The sequence below is a fragment of the Somniosus microcephalus genome, chromosome 7, assembly GCF_052327205.1.
Source record: "Somniosus microcephalus isolate GS21.2 chromosome 7, FLI_Smic_1.0, whole genome shotgun sequence".
NCBI lineage: Eukaryota > Metazoa > Chordata > Chondrichthyes > Squaliformes > Somniosidae > Somniosus > Somniosus microcephalus.
In genome coordinates, this window is record NC_140993.1 from 236,215,217 (window position 1) to 236,239,366 (window position 24,150).

The following is a 24,150-nucleotide window of genomic DNA, read 5'->3' on the forward strand; positions in this document are numbered from 1 at the left end:
TAACAACTAAATTGTGCACACAAAGCTGAAGGTTGAGCCAGAATCAGAGGCCCAGTCACCATGTACAAGATTTTAGCTAATACTAATTGCTTTTAAAGTGTGTTTTGCTTTATAATGGTCTCACTTAAGTACTTGTGGGAATTTACTTGCCCCCATTTCTCAGTTAATTCAAAAGCTTAACAAATACTCATCAGTTTGTATAGTGTATTAGTATTGTGTTTGTAATATTTACCAATGTTACAAACACAATAATAATACACTATACAAAACTACAAGGTTTTTTCCCCCAAAAAGAAAAGTAGGATCATTATTAACTGAAATGGTATTGATTTCAGATCTTACTGCACAATTGCAGCAATGAGGAATGCTATCTTCATATTTTTCTACTGCAGCATTATTCAAAGCAATGAGCAGCTGAAGGTGCCAGGGCTGAATGACAAATATCACTTTTCAATATCTAAACTTGGAAATTCCCAAAACAGTACAACAGCCACGGCATAGGCTACTGAAAAGGTAAGTATTAGAGAGAGAGAAAGCTTGTCTCCTTGTCTTAAAATCAGACCGTGTACTTTTTCCGTGAACACTAGAGGATAACAGCTGCTCAGATTCTCACAAGATTATTCTTTTAAGGAAGAAAGGCAGAGAGTTACCATTTTCACATTTGGCCAGTCAGACATACAGGGGGGTGAAATTGCGTTTGGGGCAGTAACTTTTAAAAGTTTGGAAAATTAGCGCCAGGCTCTATGTTTTTCTAACTTGTGAAAAATTCCGTTTTCTCGCTCCGAGAGAGAGGTGGAGCGCTAAATCAAACGCTCCACTTCCCTCTTGGAGCACGATCGGCGGCAGGCGTGGCGGGGAGTCCTGCAGCGTTGCACACTGGGCCGTGCAGCGCTGCTGCGTCGGAAGGCTCCTTCCCTCTCTCAAAGGGAAGGGCCATCGCTGCAGACTCTGCAAAAGAAAAGCCACCTGCCTGGACCACCAAGGGAGAGCGAACCCGCGCGATCAGCCCGGCACTCACTCGGAGCGATAACGGGAGGCGCCAAGGTACCAAATTTCTAGCCCATAGTGTGTGTCTTTGAGACCTCTTCCAGCATTCCTGAACAAGTTGTGTAAATAGTTCTGTCAATGCGTGTGGTGGTTTTTTATTTTTAATTGACAATTTTCTTCCACCTCTGAAGACATCAACTCCTTGCTAGGGTAAGGTTTCACAGGCACGGAGCATCTATGGTGTACGGTGTCAAAGCAGCTTTGACAGCGAGTGTCAGCAAGCTATTTGACGGGAAGAATTTCACTTTGGAGCCCAATTCTATCCTCACCTAATTCCTACAAACACACATTTTTCAGCAGGCAGTGTTAAATAGTGATCAGGTGCAAGACCCAGGACTAATCTTGCTCCACCTCAAGTGGGAACCATGGCCGATATTCCTCCACCTTAACCAGGGGCACTTTGCCCAATTGTGGAGCCCTGCTGCTGTGCAGGGCAGGGATCAACTGACAGGCGATGACAAAATGTGTGACCTTCTTGATCTGTACAAGCAGCTGATTCACTAAATTACTTGATGAGCATATCAGGGGAGCACTGTGCAGAGAGTTAAGAGCAACCACAGAGACAAGGACAGTTACCATAAAATCTGTTGCACAAGTCACACCTTGCAGGCAACCTATGAGCAGCAAACCTCAGGGTTCGATTCACATACTGGCCCAAGTGATTTCACCAATGGATAAAATTACAATTGCTGGCTTTTAAATTGTACAAGTCATTTGAAATTGCAATCACTAACACCTAAATGTTTAAGTATAATATAAATCAACCTAGACACACAAAACCAGAGAGAAAATATTGGCTCAAAATGGAATTATGAGCTCAAGTGGACTAAAGATATTTTTCCTAGTGTTTCAATCAAATGCTCGAGTCAGAAAGTTGCCACGTGAACAGGATGCATTCGACCAGAGACTTCCAGGCATTGTAACTTAAGTGTTTGCGATGTTATATAACTTAGCAGCGGATTCTGCAGAAGGGGCAACTTGCAGTGTGAAAAATTAGACTGGCCTGATGATAATGTTTAATGTTATGATAGCATCAAAAGCATATATCTAATCTATTGGGGCAGCAGGTAATATGTATTCGTAGATAAATGCAAAAACAGAGTGCTTTACTGGGTTGACAGAACACATTTAATAACTCCAAAATAGCAATATTTTGAAACACCTGGAAGTAAACCAACCCACGTGATCCCTCTTCTCCGTCCCCTCCTCCTTCCCCTCCGTGACAATCATTACATCCAATGTGGTCTTTCCTTACCCACAATCTGGAGCAGGGCACCATCTGCAGTCTGGATCTGCCACCAGCCACCGGCGTAGCATAAATTCCTCGTACTTCTCCATCAGCAAATCATCATTTAAAATCAACTGGATGTCATGGGGATTGAATCGCTCGGTACACTCTGGGCAGCTGATATTAACCCTACTTTCGGAGATCTCTATCCGCAAGTACTGCCGCAAGCAGTCTGCGCACGACCTGTGGTGGCAAGTCATAATATCTGGAAATTTGTCCTTAGTGTGACGTAAAAGGCACAGAGGGCATTCAAGAAAGTCTCCACTTTGTTTGTCAGTGGATGTAGTCCCACTTTCAGAAGAGCCACAAGTTGACAATATGGAGTTCTTGTCATTACATAGCTCTGAATGAATGCTTTCAATACTTGCAATTCCATCAACTCCTCCATTCAAGTCCCTGGACTTTCGTTTTGACTCTTTTTTCCTTCTAAACAGAGACCCGAGTGAAAGGCGGCGTTTCTTTGGTGCCTTTTTAACAGAAGGTAAACTGACCGAGGACGCAGAGGACTGCAGGTCACGGTCCGATCCCATTTGCTGATTGCGATGTAAACTCATTTCTCTTGCACCCCTCTTTCAGAGGTTCCAGTCCTGGAAACTTGCTGCAAAGCAGTGTTCTTCCAAGTCTTAATCCATGTTCTAGAACTCTCTCATTCATCAAATGTGGCTACCCTTGGGAGATCACAAGGCAGTTTACTGGAAAAAGCATTCCTGGAATTTCTGTAAAAGAACAGGAAACCGTTAAATCTTTCAATCATACCCTTGCTATAAATGGTATTACACATTCTGTGCACCAGTATAATCACTTCTAACATTGCTGGTCACTGCTAACTTTTGATTTGATATGGTTTTAAAGAACATTCGCTAAACTATATGCACCTTCAATGTTTGTGCTACAAAGCTAACAAACACTAGTTTAAAGGTCAGAAAACAAACAGGGAAGGGGAAGTATGCAACAGGACCACATTTTTTAATCATGAAAAACAGTTTCCTGTACAGAATGGCACTTTATGTAAACTTTAGCTAGGACAGGCAGTTGCAGTCTATTTTTCTTTTAAAGAAAACCGCAAGCCTAGCACAGCAACATACAAAAACCTATTTCTGATGTTAAAAATATGCCAACTATTGAAATGAGTAAACAAGGGAGGCAGTTTGCATTGGGCACCCCAAGCTGCTCCGGTACAAATCTCAGCTGTGCTGCTACGGGGAGGCGTCGAGCATTTTCTCACAGGGGAGGGCGAGAGAGAGAGAAAAGAAATGTGAGGGAATTCACCAGAGTGGTGCAGGTTAGCTTGAAAAAGCATCGCTCGATATGAACACATCGCTTGCCCATCCTCACTCATAAAAAGGGGCCGAGTACAGAGGAAGAAAATAAAACACACACACGTATATACACCCCATTCATTTTTAGGAGCATCAACTTAGGGACTTCTCCAGTCTTATTTTGCCCTTTCAAGTGTTTAATCTGATTCACTAAATTCAAAGAGAGTAATTTGTACATACAGAAATAATTAATAAAATGTCTTTAGAAATCCTACTTTTTTTCAACAAAAAAAAGGCCACACAACCCACAAAAACTAGCAAGTTATCCATCAACTCCTATTATTTTTTATACAGATAAAATGAAGCTTCAACCATAAAATACACATTTCAGACATACCCATGTATTTAATGAAGTTTACAAGACAGGCATGTTTACTTAAACTAACAAGATAGTACTCATCCCTCCGTGTACAAAATGCTCTTTGAACTGGAATTGGGGCATGAACTTCACACACCCCAGAATAACTACCAAGGAACTAAAATATCTGAAGCAACTGTAATGGAGGCAAAACAAAACAATGCAGGGCTTAAATACCACAGAATCAGTAGCTGCCAAGCGTGTTTGTTGAAACCACAAATTTTCCTGCACATGAAAGCAGAATGCACAGCACAAACATTTCGGAATGTATTCGCCATTCCCACTGGACCGGTAGTGTAGGTCATTGCTGGATCTGTTGTTTTTTGTCTTAACAGACCAGCATTCATTTTGAGCTCTGCAATGGTAATGAGTCAGAGTCATACGGCACAGGAGGCTGCCATTCGGCCCATCGAGTCCGTGCCGGCTCTCTGTAAAGCAATCCAGTCAGTCCCATTCCCCCGCTCTATCCCCGCAGCCCTGCAAGTTTATTTCCCTCAAGTGCCTATCCAGTCTCCCCTTGAAAACACCGAGTGTCTCCACTTCCATCACTTCCGTCAGCAGCGAGTTCCAGGTCCTCACCACTCGCTGCATAAAAAGCTTTTCCTCACATCCCTCCTGTATCTCTTGCCCAAAACCTTAAATCTGTGTCCCCTAGTCCTTGTACCATCAACCAGTGGGAACAGCCTTTCCCTGTCTAGCCTATCCAAACCCATCATAATCTTGTACACCTCTATCAAATCACCCCTCAACCTCCTTTGCTCTAATGAAAACAAATCCAACTTCTCCAACCTGTCCTTGTAGCGAAGATCCCCCACCCCCAGAACCATTCTGGTAAATCACCTCTGCACCCTCTCAAGGGCCTTCACATCCTTCCTAAAGTGTGGTGACCACAACTCCAGTTGTGGCCTAACCCGCGCTTTATAAAGGTTCAGCATAACTTCTCTACTTTTGTACTCAATACCTCTGTTTATGAACCCAAGATCCCATATGCTTTGCTAACCACTCTCTCAATATGAAGACATTTTTGGCATTCACAAAACAATATTCTACACTAACAAAATAGTGGCAACATTTACAGAAAATCTAACGCAATGTTAGTTATTCAAGCTTACCTTAAAAAAGTACCTATTTGGAAGACTCTCTCACCTTAAACCTGAATTCTAAAGCATGACTTACTTCAGGGCCAAGAAAATCCCTCCAGAAACAACAAAGAAAAACAGTCAGAAAATCTCCACTTAAAAAAAGAACAGTATCAGATACCGCAAATGAACTCCAGTACTAGAGGGCGGGAAGGCGGTGTTCAAGTTTACACCAGCTACTGGATGGGCCAAACTGGCTAGGCCTGGTGGTCTTCTCACCCCACACCCGCCACCCTCACGCTCCCCCTACCCCAGGAGGTTTGTGTGGAGGTTCAGATCACAGAACAGCCCCGTGTGAGGTTAAACATTATAACTAGCATAGACAGTAAGCAAATTATGGTTAAACAAAATAGTTTAGACGCAATTCTTAATGCAAGACAAACACTGCATGTGCTAACCATTATTTTTTTTTAAATGACCAATCAATTATTCCCAGTTGACATAGGAAAATGCACACTGAGATTTTACCTGTTGTTTAAAGCAGATTGATAGGTTTTCCTGGCCATCAGAATTTGTATTTACAAAGCAGCCTTGTATGAATTTTAAAGTGAACAGCCCTTAACCAGGTCTCGCAATATCCAAGAACCCTGAATGCTAAAATCCATGGAGAGGAAATAAAGACTGCTCATCGATTACTCATTTGTTCTCATTACTAAATAAGGGATTTTTGTGGTTAAATTGGCTAGCTTTTCAGTCATTCAATTTAGCAACACCCTGAAAGAACCCTCGGGGAAGGGAGCTTCACAATCCAGTAGATTTTCATTTTAATCTTGTCCGCCTGTCAGGGTTAGCATTCCACACCACCCCACAATCCCAAAGATGAAGTTGTGTGCATGCAGTATTGCCATAAGGGAAAGCGTGCTAGTGCCTACAATTGCTGTTCAATAATGGATGTATAATTAATTCAGTGAATGAGTGGTCATATTGAGCAATAATCAGGAGAATTTCTAATGATCCATACAATAACCAACCACAAGATAGCCAATAGATATTGATGAGCAAGGCCATTTGGCACCAAGATAGAGACTGTCTGTTCCGCTGCCTCTGCTGCTTCCCCACTTTCCCCATGCAATTCAAACCTGCCCTAGCCCTGAACACAACTCTAGCTTCTGTCCCATCTCCCCCCATGCCCTATTCAAAACTTTTCACCCGAATCCCGCTAAACCGCTGACCACCCAACTTCAGTTCTTGGTCCCCATATTAGCTGACACTGTAAATGGTTCCCGCTCATGATTTGCCCCCTCCCTTTCAGCCCTGCCATCATACTCCTCAAAAAAAAAACCTAGACCCCACGGACCTTCCAAACTATGCACCATCTCCAACCTCCCTTTCCTAAAGTCCCTGAAGAAGTTATCGTCTCCCAAATCTGTTCCCACTTTTCTGGTAACTACGTTTGAACCTCGCCAATCAGGTTTCTGCCCTTGCCACAGCACTGAAACGGCCCTAAGCAAGTCACAAACAAGATTCTCTGCGGCTGTGGTGCATTATCCCTCCTCATCACTTTTGCAGTCCGACACCATTCTCCTCCAAAGCCTTCCTTCCGTCGTCCAGCTTGTTGGGACTGCCCTCACTTGGTTTCACTCTTACCTGTCCGATCATAGCCAGAGCATCTCAAGCAATGGTGTCTCTTCCCATCCCCACACGTTACCTCTGAAATCACCCATGGGATGTATCATTTGCTCCCTTCTCTTCCTCATCTACATGCTACCCCTTGGTGGCATCATCTGAAGACGTGGAGTCAGCTTCCACATGTATGCTGATGACACCCAGCTGTACCTACCCACCATCTCTCTCAACCCCCCCACCGTCTCTGTGCTGTTAAGACCGCTTACTTGACATCCAGTCTTGGATGAGCCCTAATTTCCTCAAACTAATCATTGGGAAGACTGAAGTCAACATTTTCAGACCCCAATACAAACTCCATATCCTTGCCACCAATTGCAGCCCTTCCTGACCACTGTCTCAGACTGTTCGCAACTACATTGAGCTTCCAATCCCATAACCTCTCCATCACAAAGAGTGCCTTCTTCCACCTCCAACATCACCCGCCTCTGCCCCGCCTCAGTCCATCAGCCGCGAAAATCCTCATCCATGCATGTGTCATCTCAAGACTCAACTACTCCAATGATCACCTGGCCAACCTGATATTCTCCACCTTCAGTAAACTTCAACTCATCCAAAACTCCGCTCTTTATTCCTATCCTGGTCCCCAACATCTAAAATGTAAAAATCTTATGTTTAAATCCCTTCATGGTCTCACCCCTCCTTATCCCTCTAACTTCCTCCAACCCTCCAACCCATCCACACTCTCCTGACTCTGGCCTCTTGTGCATCACCCCTCCCTTTGTTCTACCATTGGTGGCTCTGTCTTTAGTCACCTAGGCCCTACTCTCTGGAATGTTCTCCTAAACCCCTCTATCTTTCCACCTCCCTTTCTTCCTTTAAGGCCAACTCTTTGACCAAGTCACCCCTCTGAATATCTTCTTTGGCTCCGTGTCCATTTTTTGATTACACCCGAGAGAAGCGGTTTAGTACTTTTTCTAGGCTGACGGCGCTAATAAATACAAGTTGTTAATGTCATTGTTGGATTCCTATTTTTAAAAGTTAAATCAAGTGACAATTTTCTTAACAAAAAGTATAACTTTACTCCTGCATAATCTTATTTCTACCACAGCAGCTTGTGCCTGGATACGCTCACTTTGCTGCATATTTCCTATGGGGTTATATGGTTTCAAAAGTTTTAATTGTGGTCTCATTTGCATAAAAGACCAGACTCTGATCAAAAAATCAATTTGAATGATGGCCTTGCTTTAACGAGCAGCATTAATCAAAAAGAACTGAAGATTTGTATGTTTGATACAGACATGCAAAGTATTCATAGCTTTCTGGATAGTCACCCGACATTAGTGACATCTGTTTTTTATTGTTAATTGCATGTACATATTAAGTATTTTTGAGTTAGTTCGAGAATCTCCATCAATGAGTCAACACCGGAGCAGTTAAAAGCAGAGAGCTTTAAACAAAAGAAAAAGATTTAAGGACAGTACAAAAAGATGCTAAGTTCACCATGCAGTAACAAAAACAACTTGAATTCAAGCAGTGTTTTATCACATTCTCAATACAATGAATTACTTCGAAGTGTAGGTAGCCTTTTTGTGCACAGTAAGCTCCCACAAACAGCAATGAGTTGAAAGCCCAAGTAAATAAAAGCTTTGATACTTAACGCAGACACCTGAACTCATCCCATATATAACTTTCAGCAATTGCTGATTATTGGTGCTTTATATTACTAATTATTTGGAAGTGGATGCTTGTTACTTCAGTCAAAGTAATGAAGAGACAGATTCCAGGTCACAGGGACAATATCTACTTATGGAACTGCTGTTAGGCCATTGAGAAAAAATAAAAATCTTAAAACTGCACTTTGTTTTGAGAATGGTTGGTGTTTAATACTCCTCAGAATTGTACTAGTCAGCCTGCCTTAAGTTAATACTGTGGAAATCAATTTATGATGGAGCTCCCAAAGTTGAGGCCTCCGTGACTATTTAACTTAGCCAGTACATGAAGCAGCTTAAAACAATACCAGAAAAAGGAAAAAGTGGTAGGCAGGAGAGAATGCAATGCTGTACTGTTCAGCTATTAAGCCACCAAGACCCTGGGAGTTCATTATTTCTTTTTCCTCCCCTTGTAATAAGGTAAATATCCCTTCAATTTAATATTTTGGAAACTGGAGACTATGAATAACTCTTACCAACCATTGATTTTAAATCTAGGAAGGGATCAAAGTGCATATTGTGACATAAATTTTCAGAACCTCTGGCCATAGGGGAGGTGCCAGAGAACTGAAGAACAGCTAACGTAGTACCATTATTCAAGAAGGGTAGTAGGGATAAACCAGGGAATTACAGGCCAGTGAGCCTAACATCAGTGGTAGGGACATTATTGGAAAGAATTCTGAGGGACAGAATTGGTCTCCATTTGGAGAGGCAAGGATTAATTAGGGATAGCCAGCATGGCTTTGTCAAGGGAAGATCATGTCTGACCAATTTGATTGAATTTTGAGAGGGGGTGACTAGGAGTGTGGATGAGGGTAGTGCAGTGGATGTGGTTTACATGGATTTCAGTAAGGCTTTTGATAAAGGTCCGCATAGGAGACTGGTCAGGAAGGTAAGAGCCCATGGGATCCAGGGTGCCTTGGCACATTGGATCCAAAACTGGCTTAGTGGCAGAAGGCAGAGGGTGATGGTGGAAGGTTGTTTTTGTGACTGGAAGCCTGTGTCCAGTGGGGTACCACAGGGATCGGTGCTGGGTCCCTTGCTGTTTGTGGTCTACATTAATGATTTGGATGTGAATGTAAAAGGTATGATCAGTGAGTTCGCAGATGACACGAAAATTGGTGGGGTGGTAAATAGCGAGGAGGGAAGCCTCAGGCTACAGGACGATATAGATGGGTTGGTCAGATGGGCGGAACAGTGGCAAATGGAATTTAACCCTGAAAAAGTGAGAGGTGATGCATTTTGGACAGACTAACAAGGCAAGGGAATACACAATGAATGGTAAGACCCTAGGAAAGACAGAGGATCAGAGGGACCTTGGTGTGCATGTACATAGATCCCTGAAGGCAGCAGAACAGGTGGATAAGGTGGTTAAAAAGGCATATGGGATACTTGCCTTCATTAGCCGAGGCATAGAATATAAGAGCAGGGAGGTTATGATGGAGCTGTACAAAACGCTGGTAAGGCCACAGCTGGAGTACTGTGTGCAGTTCTGGTCGCCACACTATAGGAAGGATGTGATTGCTTTGGAGAGGGTGCAGAGGAGATTTACCAGGATGTTACCTGGGCTGGAGCGCTTCAGCTATGGAGAAAGACTGGACAGGCTGGGGTTGTTTTCCTTGGAGCAGAGAAGGCTGAGGGGGGACCTGAGTGAGGTATACAAAATTATGAGGGGCATAGATAGGGTAGATAGAAAGGAACTTTTCCCCTTAGTAGAGGGGTCAATAACAAGGGGGCATAGATTCAAGGTAAGGGGCAGGAGGTTTAGAGGGGATTTGAGGGAAAACTTTTTCACCCAGAGGGTGGTTGGAATCTGGAACTCACTGCCTGAAAGGGTGGTAGAGGCAGGAACCCTCACAACATTCAAGAAGCATTTGGATGAGCACTTGAAACGCCATAGCATACAAGGCTACGGACCAAATGCTGGAAAATGGGATTAGATTAGACAGGGCTTGATGGCCGGTGCGGACGCGATGGGCCTCTTTCTGTGCTGTATAACTCTATGACTTTATATTGGCTACAACAATGACAAATTCATTCGGACAACAGAAAAATAAATCAAAAATAATGCATTACATATTGATAATCATTTTCTATGCCACTTAGCTAACTTTGGTTCTTTTTAAATATCCTGAAGTTTGTTAAATTTCCAACAGGCCCCCCCCCCAAAAAAAATCACAATCTGTGTCCTTTACTTGTACAGGGAAATAAATTCATAAGAACATGACTTATCAGTATAAGATTACACAATGTAGAAAGTAGAACTGAAGCCGAGGTTCATTTTGGAATCACGCCATCATTTTTAATAGAGCACATTGACTCATCATCGAACCTATAAAATTGCCGGTAAACTTACAGGAAATGAGTATCACCATACAAAGTTGAACAGTCACTGCCTTCATAATAGTTAAGCAATTTGAGCTCCAGGGAACTGTGTGCAAAATAGTCAATAAAGCCCACCATAGTAAATCAAAATGGAGATAAATGAAAATGATTAAAAATCAGCGGCTGGCAAGGACTATTCAGAGTCAACAGTATCAAAAATATTAGGATATTTACAGCACAAGGGGGAGAAAAAAGAAACCAAGAATCTCATTGCCTGATTTAGCAGAACAACAGTTACTGCCTTTGTTACATTTACCTGGATTGGCGCAATAAAACTGCATCTCACTCATGCAATTCAGGTGCACTCTAGTGCCCTTCTCAACTTGGACCATGTGCAGCAACTTTCAGAGTTTTACAGAAACCAGAGTGCCTAATATGTGTAGCACAATTCACTCAACATACAGTTTGAATCTACATAATGGTAGAGGTCCACCAGCCTGAATAGAACAGGGTCAGACTCGTGGCAGAAAGCAGAAACAACAGCTTCAATGCTTATCACAAATTATCATTCGCACTATTGCTCTGGGCATTATACCAGAGCCAACCCAGGAACAGTCCAGCTTTAAATTGCCTATAGTTGAATTAGAGTCAAAATCAAATGATTCACACAATTTGCCCTACTACCCATTTAAATCCTAGCATAGCAAAAACAGAAGTCATTTGTTTTGGGAGCCTGTAGGTGCATGGTTGGCAGGTACTTGCACACACACTTAGCTCAATTTTACAAGTTTGCTACTTCACAACAATGTCCTTAAAACACCAAACATTCAAAAAATTGATAGGAACATAAAAACAGGAGTAGGCCATTCTGCCCCTTGATCTTCTCTGCCATTCAATTAGATCATGGCTGATCTGTACCTCGACTCCATGTACCCGCCTTTGATATCTTTCCTGAGGTACGGTGCCCTAAACTGAACATGGCACTCCAGATGGGGTCTGATCAGGGCTGTGTACGACTGAAGCACCACTTCTGCACTTTTATATTCAAACTCCCTTGAGATAGAGGCCTTTTAATTATTTTTCATATCATGATTTGTGTACTTGGGACACCTAAATCTCTCTGCTCCTCCACAGCTCCTAGTCTCTCGTCATTAAGAAAATATTCTGATTTGTCTTCTCGAATCCAAAGTGGATGACCTCGTACTTCCCCACATTGAATTCCATCTGCCACAGTTTTGCCCACTCATTTAATCTGTCTATGTATCTTTATAATAATTTCCTGCTCCCATCTACACAATTTACAGTGCCTCCCAACTTAGCGTCATCTGCAATCTTGGATATACAAGTCTCTTTTCCTTCATCCACGTCATTAGTGTATATGGTGAAACGCTAAACCCCCAGTAGAGATCACTGGGGAACACCAAACTGCACATCCTGCCAATCAGAGAGCGTTCCCTTTATCCCAACTCTGTCTCCCATCTACCAACCAATTACCAAGCCATCTCATACGGTTAGCTCCAATTCTGTGCGCTGCCATTTTTGACGATAATCTCTTGTGCGGAACCTTATCAAATGCCTTCTGGAAGCACATAGACAACATTCATAGACACTCCCCTATGCACCATGCTCGTGACTTCCTCATAAAATTCAAGCAGATTAGTCAGACATGACCTACCTTTCACAAATTTCCGCTGGCTCACTGATCAGCTGATACTTGTCCAAGTGCTCAGTCATTCTGTCCTTGATTAGAGATTCCAGTAACTTCCCCATAACTGATGTTAAACTAACAGGTTTGTAGTTACCTGTTTTTTTCCCCTCCCTTCTTAAATAATGGAATGACATTTGGAATTTTTCAATGCAATGGCACAAATCCAAAATCTAGAGAGCTTTAGAAAATTATGACCAACACATCTGCATTTTTTTTTTTATTTTTTATAAAAAGTACCTTGGGGTGCAAACCTTGAGGTTTTGGAGATTTGTATATCTTAAGTCGAGTTATTTTCTCCATTACCATTCTTTGGCTTATATTAATCCACTAAGTTCTTTCCCTTGACTTACTTTTAGATTCCCTTGTACCACTGTTATTTTGTCCTCTCCCTCTACAGCAAAACCAGTTATAAAATACTCATGTAACAAGTTTACCATTTCCTTATTGTCCATTATAGTCTTGTCTGCATTTGTCTTTAATGGACCCACATTCCCCTTTACCAATTTCATTCTCTTAATATATTTTCAAAAACTTTGCTGTTATCTTTGATATCCTTTACAAGTTTTTTTTTCATATTTCCTTTTTGCACCTTATTACCTTCTTTGTATCCCTTTGTTAAGGTGTCAGCCTTGGCTCGGTGATAGCACTCTTGACTGAGTCAGAAGGTCATGGGTTCAAAGTCCCACTCCAGAGATTTGAACACAACCCAGGCTGACACCTCAGTGCAGCACCGAGGGAGTGCTGCACTGTCGGAGGTGCTGTCTTTCGGATGAGATGTTAAACCGACACCCCGTCTGCCCTCTCGGGTGGGCGTAAAAGATCACATGGCACCATTCAAAGAGGAGGGGTCTTCTCCTGATGTCCTTCAACAAATACCTCAACAAACATTAAAACAGATCATTTGGTCATGCATCTCTTTGCTCTATATGGGAGCTTACTGTGCACAAAATGGATGCCACGTTTCCCTACATTACAACAGTAAATACTCTTCAAAGTACTTCAATGGCTGTAAGTGTTTTGGGACGTCCTGAAATCGCGAGGGGCGTTATATAAATGCAAGCCCTTTCCTTTGTTGCTTTTTATAGCAGTCCCAGTCTGCTGATTTCCTTTTATTTGTGCAAACCTTTTCCTTTAGTTTGACACACTCTTACCCTTATTTGTTGACATGATTGCTTAACTACATAAGTGGAGCTTTTGCCATTTAGATTGTACCGAAGACTTTTTTGAATACTTCTTGCTACTTTATTTGTCTGTAGGTTTATCCCATTAACAGTTTAGCCTAGTTTGCTGTGGTCAATTCATTTCCCAGCTCTTCAAAGTTTGCCTTATTTAATTTAAAACCTTGGTTTGTGACTCTCCCTTGTCCCGCAAACTTAATATCAAATTCAATCATATTATGGTCATTATTCCCAAATTGTTCCCTTATCGCCAGACTGTTAACTAATTCTGGTTCATCACTAAATCTAGTATGGCCTGTCCTAAAACATCTTGTTCTAGAGAACTATCCCGAATACATTGCTTTTACTACTTCAGCTGTTCTGTTTCTCCCAGTCCAGGTAAACATTAAAATCTCCCATTATACCCACATTGTTTTTGCTACATGCTTCTCTGATCTCTGTATTTAGACACTCCCCCCACCCCCACTACATCACTATTATTATCAGGTAGTCTGTATATCCACCAGAATCTTGCAGCTTTTGCTGTTCCTTAATTCGATTCAGTGTTTTCACTGCCTGATCACACTTATTGAAATCCCTTCTTTCTACTGCTGTAATTGTGTCTGATCAATATTGCTACTCCCTCCTTTTCCAATTTTGCTATGCTTTCTAAAGAACCTATAGCCTGGAATATTTAGCTCCCAATCATGGACTGCTTGTATCCAGGTTTCTGTAATGGCTACTAACCGTTAAGCTGAATTTGTGCTGCCAACTCACTTGTAGCATAAGAAATAAAACATGCCCCTGGTTAATCAACACCTCGATTTTAAAATTCTCATCCTTGTTTGCAAATCCCTCCATGGCCTTGCCCCTCCCCATCTCTCCCCGCCCTACAACCCTCCGAGATATCTACGCTCCTCCGAGTCGGGCCTCGAGCATCCCCGATTTTAATCGCTCCACCATTGGCAGCAGTGCCTTCAGCTGCCAAGCCCCAAGCTCTGGAATTCCCTCCCGAAACCTCTCCGCCTCTCTCTCCTCCTCCAAGATGCTCCTTAAAACCTACCTCTTTGACCAAGCTTTTGGTCACCTGCCCTAATTTCTTATGTGGCTCAGTGTCAAATTTTGTTTGATAACACTCTTGTGAAGCACCTTGGGACGTTTTACTATGTTAAAGGAGCTCTATAAATACAAGTTGTTGTTGCATTTGTGTGGGGAACTCCTATTTGGGTAACTGTCCTTGCCCTGCCCATATGCCCTTCTGGTCTTTTTCTCATACTTTGTGACATACTATGTGGATTATCCCTTCTTAAAGGAGAGAAGCAAATGTCAATTTGGCATGGGTCTCCAGGAATGTAACCATGGATTTGCTTTAGAAACTTGTTGAAAGAGACATGACATCCCCCCTCCCCCACACATATATGAAGGCTATATCAACGAAAGAATGAACTAGCATATATATGGTGTCTTTCATGTTCTCGGTGTTCCAAAGTATTTCACAGCCGGTAACAACCATTTGCATTTACCGTCAATGTAGAAAAATGTCTCGCGGCTCTTCACAGTAATCAGACAAAAATGGATGACCTGCCCAGCTAAAGGAGGGCATATTATTACTTTTCAAGTGCAGTCATTGTTGTTTTGTAGGCAGCCAACTTCCTCACAGCAAGGAATGGCCAATTAATCTGTGTTGGTGGTGTTGACAGAGAGGAACATTGGCCAGGATACAAGAACTCCCTGCTCTTCAAAACAAAAGTGCTGCCTGAACAGACAGATCCTCGGTTTAAGGTCTCATCCACCTCCGGCAACACTGCACGGAAGTGTCTCATGTCACAGAATGAGAACTGAACCCACAACCGCCTGATTCAAAAGGCAAGAGTGGTACCACTGAGCCAAGCTGACAGTCGTTTCTTTTAATCAGGAAACACAAGTAATGGAGAGAGTCCTATGAGCATAAATATTGCCAGAACCCAACTAGAAATAAACTTTACCCTGTGAAATAGTGCCAATCTAAAAATGCAAACAGGAAGCCTCACTATCAAACAAATTGATAAAACTATTTGAAATGCAAATTCAGATAAAATACCTGTAGACTTACTTGGAGCAATAATCCAATCTCATGAGGTCAGTGTTATGGCCTCGTCTAACTCCCGACTAGATTACCAGCTTGTAATTCACTTAAAAGGGAATCATCTTCCTTTTAAAACACAGATTCACTCGTAGCCAGAGTAGGAACACACTAATATACGTTTCTCATTTATAGAATTTAAATAAATGTGTGGTTGCAAGAACACTAAAGCATAATTCAGCTGTAAAATATTTACTAACCTATATCCCACAGTATATTGTATTTATTCTTGCATATATTTTTACACTTCTATTCATGTTGACCTATAGAAACAATACAGGTGATCAATCCTAGATTTATGGAAATGTTTATTTTGATTTGTTCTCGCTTGTTAATACTTCAAGAAAGAGAAAGACAGAGAGCGAGGGGACTATGGCCTAGAAATTCGATTAGGCTGGAAAACGGCCGGCGCCACCGCGGGCCGAGGTTAACGGCTGCCTGCCTGGTACTCCCACCTTCACTGGCTGCCATAGGTCCACAGATGTTTCACCCAGATGGTTGCTGTGTAGAGGTTTGTGCTCCACCATGGTGCTGGAGGGGGAGGGGGATGCACGGTCTTGCAGCTCGCAGTGACAGTGCACAAGCCTGCATATCGCATAGGGGATTCACTCCCTGGTGAGTAGGTCTTAAAGCACAGGCTTAGATCTGAAGGGACTGTGGCTGGAAACACTACAAAAAGATGGTGGCATAGATGTCCTTAAATCATTGCATGAGAAATCAATTGAAATACATTTTTTAAAAAGGGGAACCTGAACCTCTTGGTCAGGAGTTTACTGGTGTAAATCATGCAGAAGAGTGTTCAATTAAATTTATAACAGCAGGCAACTTTTGAAGAACTCTTGGTGAGAATACAGTGTAAAGCCTTTTAAAAACAGGCTTCCAAACTTTGCGTATTATTTTATCAGTTCCTAAAACTCGAAAATCCAATTTATAAAATTTAAGGCTTTGATTTTTTCCAGACATTATTACAACTGTAGTACAGTATAGTTTTTTTAATTTTTTTTTTTTTTTTTTATTAAAGTATTGACCTCCTGTAATGTTTGACTGACCAGGTGTGCATCGTATTGGAAGCAGTTTTCACTGCAATTACGTAGTCCGAGCTCTCCATAGTTGCCAGTTATCTCAGCCGCTTTCTCCCGGCTCTACGCACGGTCAACGGCTGCGTGCACGGGTGTGCTTTGGAGAGTGGCAAGAGGAGCAGCGAGGTCCAAAATGGATGAGCGTGCGTCCATTTGGCTTTGCACACCGATTGACGTCACACTCCTGCTAATTATAATACTTGCGGCAAGCGCAGGCAACGGCAGTGCTACCAACATGGCAAAAATGGCGGATGCTGCGGGACCCGCCGGAAGCGGGCAGCCACCATTTTTTTTCAACAAAACCGGCCTTAACGGGCATTAAACCCTCCAATTTCTAGGCCTATATGTATTGTTTAAACTTTGGACACACTGCATTTCAAAGAAAATTCAGTACAAAGCATAAATTTGTCTCGACGACTAACCAACTGCGTGTGTATGAAAATTTCAGAATGAGAACTGCAGAGTGACTTACTAAATTCACTCAAATCATGCTGTACCCTCAGTTACTCTGAACCTAGACAACCTTACTTAGCAACTGATTACCTGTAAATGAATTGCACAAACGGGTTTACAGATTTGACTGAAAAACATGACTAAAAATGAATTCACAGACACATTCACTCTATGTTGCACACGGACTATGCAGCAGCACTCTTAAATCACCCAATTTACTTCTTGAGCTTGGATCATAGTCAAATTAAAGGCTTGCTGTTATGAGCACACACAGATTTAAGCCATAAAGTGCTCAGAGATCCTAGTCTCTGTTTCACTTCTCCGCAGAACTGTGCAATTGCAAACTGAAACTCAACTCAAGTTGCCATTAGAAGTCTTGACCATTTTATTTACACAGCACTAACTTTAATATACTCGGATATAATGCGGTTTCACAACACATTTCAGAGTCCAAAACCATACTTAAAGTTTATCAACTGATCACAACTTCCCGATTTATTGCGTCTTCTTCTGTACTCTTTAGGATATACAGATAGGGTTTGATGAATTAGGGTGGGAGGAGGCTTGTGTAGACCAGTTTGGCCGAATGGCCTGTTACTGTGCTATAAATGCCATGCAATTCTTTTCAATATTGATGCGCTGTCATGGACCTTGGTCCTTCACCTGGGTTTTTTCAAATTGAGAAACCTATTTCAAATAAACTCAATAATAGTCAAGGTGTCAAATATACTCAAGATGGGATTTGGTGATTTTCCAAATAGACACAGACCTGCAAAACATAAAATAACTGAGTCCTGTTGTCCATCAACAACAACTTGCATTTACTGAGCGCCTTTAACCATTTGTGGCCGTGAATTCAACTGCCTGGACTCCAAGCTTGGGAGTTCCCTCCCTAAACCTCGCTGCCTCTCTCTGTTCCTTTAAGGCATTCCTTAAAACCTACCTCTTTGACCAAGCTTTTGGTCACCTGCCCTAATATCTCATGTGTCTCGGTGTCAAATTTTGTTTGATACCACACTTGTGGAGTGCCTTGGGACGTTTTATGGTGTGTCTTAAAGGAGGAGAGAGAGGCGGAGAGGTTTAGGGAGGGAATTCCAGAGCTTGGAGCAAAGGCAGCTGAAGGCATGGCCACCAATGGTTACAAGGTGCTATATAAATGCAAGTTGCTGTTATTGTTGTTGAAAAATGTTCACAGCACTCAGAGGCTTAATCAGACAAAAATGGACACCGAGCCAGAAAAAAGGATTAGGAGGGGTGATTAAAAGCTTGGTTAAAGAGGTAGGTTTTAAGGAGGGTCTTAAAGAAGGTTGAGAGGTAGAATATTTAGGGAGGGAATTCCAGAGTGTGACCCTCTATATTTTTCTGAAAAGTATGTTTCACTGACAAACAGTAAGCTACCAATAACCTCCAGCAAGCAGTTTCCATTCTTAAAAAAAAGGGGAAAAGATGCCCATTTATATTAATAATCATAAGGATACTGAGGCAATAAGGATCAGACTGTATCAGTGTCACTATTAACCCAAGGGGAAGGAAAGTGAAGGAGGGCACAGGATACAGCTGATCTTTCTCCTCCACTATCTGTATTACCAGTGAACCACAAGATGCAAAAGTGGCTAGAGATAGCTCTCTGTAATCCCCAGGCTCTACTACAGGAAACTCTCGATTTACCGGCACCCAAACCACCAGAAATCTCGGTTAACCGGCAAAATTCAGGAGTGGGTTCAGTTAAGTTTTTCTTCATATTAGTGGCCGTTTCTTGATTCTTGGCTGTGTGATCGGGCGCTCCTGCACTTGTTTCTAAGCAACAGGGACGCTTAGTCTGTGGCCGGGCTTCTTGCACCTGTTGCTAAGCAACAGGGAAGCTTGGATTTGTTGCTGTGTACGGAGCTCTCCTACCTTTTAACTATAACTCTCTGTAATCCGGACTTTTTGATAAACCGGCACCGCGCCGGTCCCGTCAGTGCCGGATAAAAAAGAGTTTCCTGTATAACCGGCATGAAGCTCATAAGAGATCGCTGTGTTGATCTACCTATCATGCATGTGGAGGTGGGGTTTACTTACCTGCAGAACTCAATCTGCACTTCAGTCAGGCTATAATAAAACTAAGTGACAAACAACTGGGCAGTGAGGAACACTGGCTCTATTGTAGCATCGTTCAATTGTGTGACTGAAGTATGACCTAAACTAGTGAATCAGCATTTTAGAATGTATATTTTTACAACTTCCCCATTTCATTCCATTACTGGAATTTAAATCTATGGTTACTGGATGACAAAGTTGTTTTTTTTTTAAATTAGGTCTTCCGCATCGATCATGATCCTCCAGTTGAGGGTAGAGAGTTGACCTATTCAACAAACTCCAGCTATTACGAGTAACCCAGAGTGGTTTTTTTCCTCCCTCTTTGGGGTAAGGAGCTGACCTGCATTCAATGTCTTCTCCCTGATGCCATGTGTTTGAACAGTCTTGGCCATGCAAGATCCCAATCAAGTCTATGCCAATGATTCTGTTCCGATACCCTTTCCAACAACCATAACGCCAGGTAGAGCTCCTCCAATGGCCGAATGAATAATGAATACAGCACTAAATCATACAGAGCACAAGATTCAAATCCCAGTCTCGATCACCACCATCACATTAGCAGTTGGAGTGCTGCAACTAAACCCAGCACCATGGGCTAAGGAGAAAAATAAAACTGGCCAGCAATCCCATTGCTCATTTGACAGCCCCTGCTGAAAAGTACATGTGTGGGCATCAGTAGAGAAATATTGGGCTGCCGAGCCTCACTTTCTAGGTTCACACATGAAGAAGGGCTACTAGGGCAAGCTGCAGAAGAGCCCCTGGCACCAGATCCCAGCAAGGAGTTAATGCCTTCAAAGAGAGGGAAGGGAGATAAATTGGCAGAAAAGACTGTTGTAATCCAGGATAATAAATGCCTATAATTACTGCTTTTCTACCTGTTTAGCAAAAAACTTCAACAAGGATTTGGAACAGACTGTTTACAGTTGACTATGAAGTCCACCAGAGGTGGCTCAGGAATTCAATCAGTGTATGCTTAGTGTTCCAGCTAAAGAATATACTCCCATAATAAAACTTTAGCAGACCACCCTAGTGGCAATTTGCAGGCCTCGTTTATCAACGTCCAACTCCAAGACAACATGGCCGGAGCTGCATTTAAGTTAGTCAGTCATTGTGCACGTGAGGATATTAAAGGGCTGTAGTTAGGGCTTTAATGTTTGGAGGGTGATTTTGGTTACCTGGGCCCTCTCCAGTCAGTTGGAACTTTTTGGGTTTTTTTAAAAAAATCTACTGAATAGATTGATTTACTCAACATTAGATCCAAACAAACTGCGTAGATTTAAAAACAAATTCTGAACCAAATAAATTTGAAACCTTGGGAGAAATTGACATCAATGGAAACTCTTGATTCATATTATACTTCATGCTTTTTTATGAAAGAGAAAATGTCCCAAAGAACATTTCTGTTGAACAGCAGCTTTCTAACTGTTGTATGGGGAAGCCCATGCAGCTCCCAGGCTCCTTCTGTTGTAACTTCCAAAGTTCAGCTCCCCAAAACTGTACCTGACCAATATTTATCCCTCAAATCAACATCACAAAGAGAGAGAGAGATTATCTGGTCATTGTTACATTGCCGTTTGTGGGAGCTTGCTGTGCACAAATTGGCTGCCACGTTTCCTGCATTACAACAGGGATTACATTTCAAAAGTACTTCACTGGCTGTAAAGTGCTTTCAGACGTCCTTAGGTCGTGAAAGGTGCTATATAAATGTACGTCTTTCTTTCTTTCCTTCATCATCGCATAATTTTTTTCCTCATTAGTAAATATACAGCAACAGAAATGCTACTAACTTCAACAAAAACAGAAAAATACAGAAATCCAAATGAGATGGGCCTCCACAGCTCTCTGGGGAACAGAATTCCAAAGATCCCCTCAGGAGAAGAAATTCCTCTTCATTTCCAATTTAAAAGGGTTTCCGCTTATTCTGAAATTATGCCCCCTAGTTCTAGATTCCCCCACGAGGGGAAACATCCTCTCTACATCTACCCAGTCCAGCCCCTTCAGAATCTTATATGTTTCAATAAGATCCCCTCTCATTCTTCTAAACTCCAATGTATATAGGCCCAACCTTTCTTCACAAGACAACTCCTTCATCTCCGAAATCAACCTCGTGAACTTTCTCTGAATTGCCTCCAATGCAAGTATATCCTTCCTTAAATAAGGAGACCAAAACTGTACGTAGTACTCCAGGTGTGGTCTCACCAACGCCCTGTACAGTTGTAACAAGACTTCCCTACTTTTATACTCCATTCCATTTGCCTTCCTAATTACTTGCTGTACCTGCATGCTAACTTTTTGTGATTCATGTACAAGGACCCCCAGATCCCTCTGTACCTCAGCATTTTGTAATCTCTCCCCATTTAAATAATAACTTGTTCTTTTATTTTTCCTACCAAAGTGAATAACCTCGCATTTTCCCACATTAAACTTCATCTGCCAGATTTTTGCCCACTCACTTAGCCTATCTATATCCCTTTGGAGATTCTTTGCGTCCTCCACACAATTTGCTTTCCCACCTATCTTTGTATCAGCAGCAAATTTGGCTACATTACACTCAGTCCCTTCATCCAAGTCTTTACGGCATTAGCATTTTGGACATTATGTATTTAGACTCAAGGTATTCTAGAATGCTCACCAGAAATATAAGCGCCTTGTGGATCCATTGCTTCAGTGTTACTTCAACAAAAGACTGAAAAGGAATTAGCTATTCTGCAATTCACAACCGGGTAATTAATGCTCATAGACTGGCTGAGTGTGCAACAACCTCAAGACTTTAACTTGAACCTGGGTCTTAAAATACAGTGGAAGAAGCATGGTTATGACAAGTCTCTCAGGTCTGGGTCACCTTAAGAGGCCACTATAACCTCAGCTTAAATGATCTTACATCTGCTCACACCACAAAATAACAACCAGTAGTGGGAAGGCAGTGCAGTTAATGTCAGTGATCCAGCTGGAGACTGTATGCAAAATATCCATTTTGTCAGATGGCTGAAAAAGAAGCCAACCTCAGTACTATACTGTCACAAAACTGAGAAACTACAACCACCTCATCTTCTGGAGTGTATACCTTATTTAACATGGACTGTATTAGTAGACATTCTTTGATCCCATCTGCAGTAAAGAAGCAAGCACACATTGCAACCGTACTGACCACAAAACCGCGCTACCCCACTCCCTGGCCCCACCTCGCACGCCTACACTACCCTCGCAAACCCCATGTCCCGCAAACCCCCTGTCCATGCATCCCCTGACCCACACCCACCCCCCTCTGAGTAATAAGGTACACACTATTGAAACAAATAAGCAAACCACTCTCTTGCAACAGGTTTGTATCCATTTCTATCTGTTCAAATTTCACGCTAGTGACAGCATCAATCTTCATAATCATTTTCTATCCAAGTATTCAAAGAAGTTTATCGAATGTCCAGCCAAACATGTATAACACTCCAAGTCTTAGATTTGTGACATTTATGATCGGTAACAAAAATCAAAGGTTTTAGGAAGGCCAAAGTTACCCAAGAGTTACAAATATTTAGCTCTTCTGCCCTTCCCTGCCAAATCAAACCACATCACTGCTCAGGCACATTAAAAGACACACACTTCACAGGATTTTACGATCCAAAAAACAAAATCACAAAAACTAAAAGACACACCCACATACACAATTCCTACACAGATATTTGTTACTGCAATTGAAAAAAGGATATTGAAAAAAGGATATGCTTTGGATTTAGCAAGTAACATCAATGAAATACAAAAGCCTGAACATCAATAAGCTGCATGTACCAGAAAACAAATGCTGTCTCTAACAAAGAACAGTCCTGGCTAGCCTTTACTGTCTAACAGTCATTATCCTCACATTAAAAAGACTTTTCTCTTACTCGAAAAACTTTGTATTTTAAACAATGACATAGATCTGATTTTCATATTCCTTTCTATTCACATCACCGGCAGCATACCAAAACGGTGCCTCAAGCAGCGTTTTAAACAAAAGAAATTAACTGCATTCATTCTTTATGGAAAAAGTTGATCAACATAGGCACAAAGCCCAAATTGTATCACTGAGGAGAAAATGTCGTCACTGAGAAGTGAGGCTGCTGTGACAAGTGTGTCAAGATTTACCATCACACTGTGAAGTCTGAGGCAAACACATCTAGCAGCTACAGCTGCTGACTATGCAAACACACTGAGCTCACACGACACAAGTCAATTTAAAAGCAGCAAAGACATCTTTGTTGTATCTGTATTGTCTGGGCACATGGAAATAATGATTACATATTCCCAAGAAATGATTTAGCTGTGCTGTGGTGCCAGACAAGGAAGATTTGTATCCTAACTTTTCTGGAGATATAAAAGTGGCCGCCTACACTACACCATATTCACAAGGTGGCCCAGACTTATGGGTTGTGTCTGAACTGGGGCTGGGAGAAGAATTGGAGAGATGACAACTTTAGGTTGGGAAGTGTAGCAGGGGCTTGCAATAGAGAGTGAGTGACTGTAGAAGGAAGGAGATTCCAGAGTCATTATTGCAACAGTCATAGCAGCTTTTATGGACTCCGAATGCTTCCAGTTTTGTTCACTCAAGGTTCCATAGTATGAGGGCACAAGTGCAGCTCATGATTTGGTGCAAGATCAGGGAAATTTTCGCGGTTTGTACAGCAAAGAACCACACCACACATGGAGTTTGGTCACTAGGCCTTCAGTGGAATCCGATGCTGACTATTGTTTTCCCTTTAACTTTTGCCACGTTTGTTAGGGTGCGATCTCACTGCCTAGGCTGAGAATGAAATAACTCATTCACGTG

General features: G+C 42.0%; 1 protein-coding gene across 5 annotated transcripts in view; it reads right to left on the reverse strand.

The window, feature by feature from the left end:
* The window catches only part of rnf19a (ring finger protein 19A, RBR E3 ubiquitin protein ligase), an 82,857-nt gene that overhangs the window by 40,948 nt on the left and 17,759 nt on the right, over positions 1 to 24,150 (reverse strand). For all 5 annotated transcript variants that reach the window (XM_085993461.1, XM_085993457.1, XM_085993459.1 and 2 more), the window contains one exon: positions 2,303 to 3,051. In XM_085993461.1, coding sequence (XP_085849587.1) covers positions 2,303 to 2,889 — 587 coding nt within the window. In that variant the 5' untranslated portion in view covers positions 2,890 to 3,051. The remainder of the gene's footprint in view (positions 1 to 2,302; positions 3,052 to 24,150) is intronic.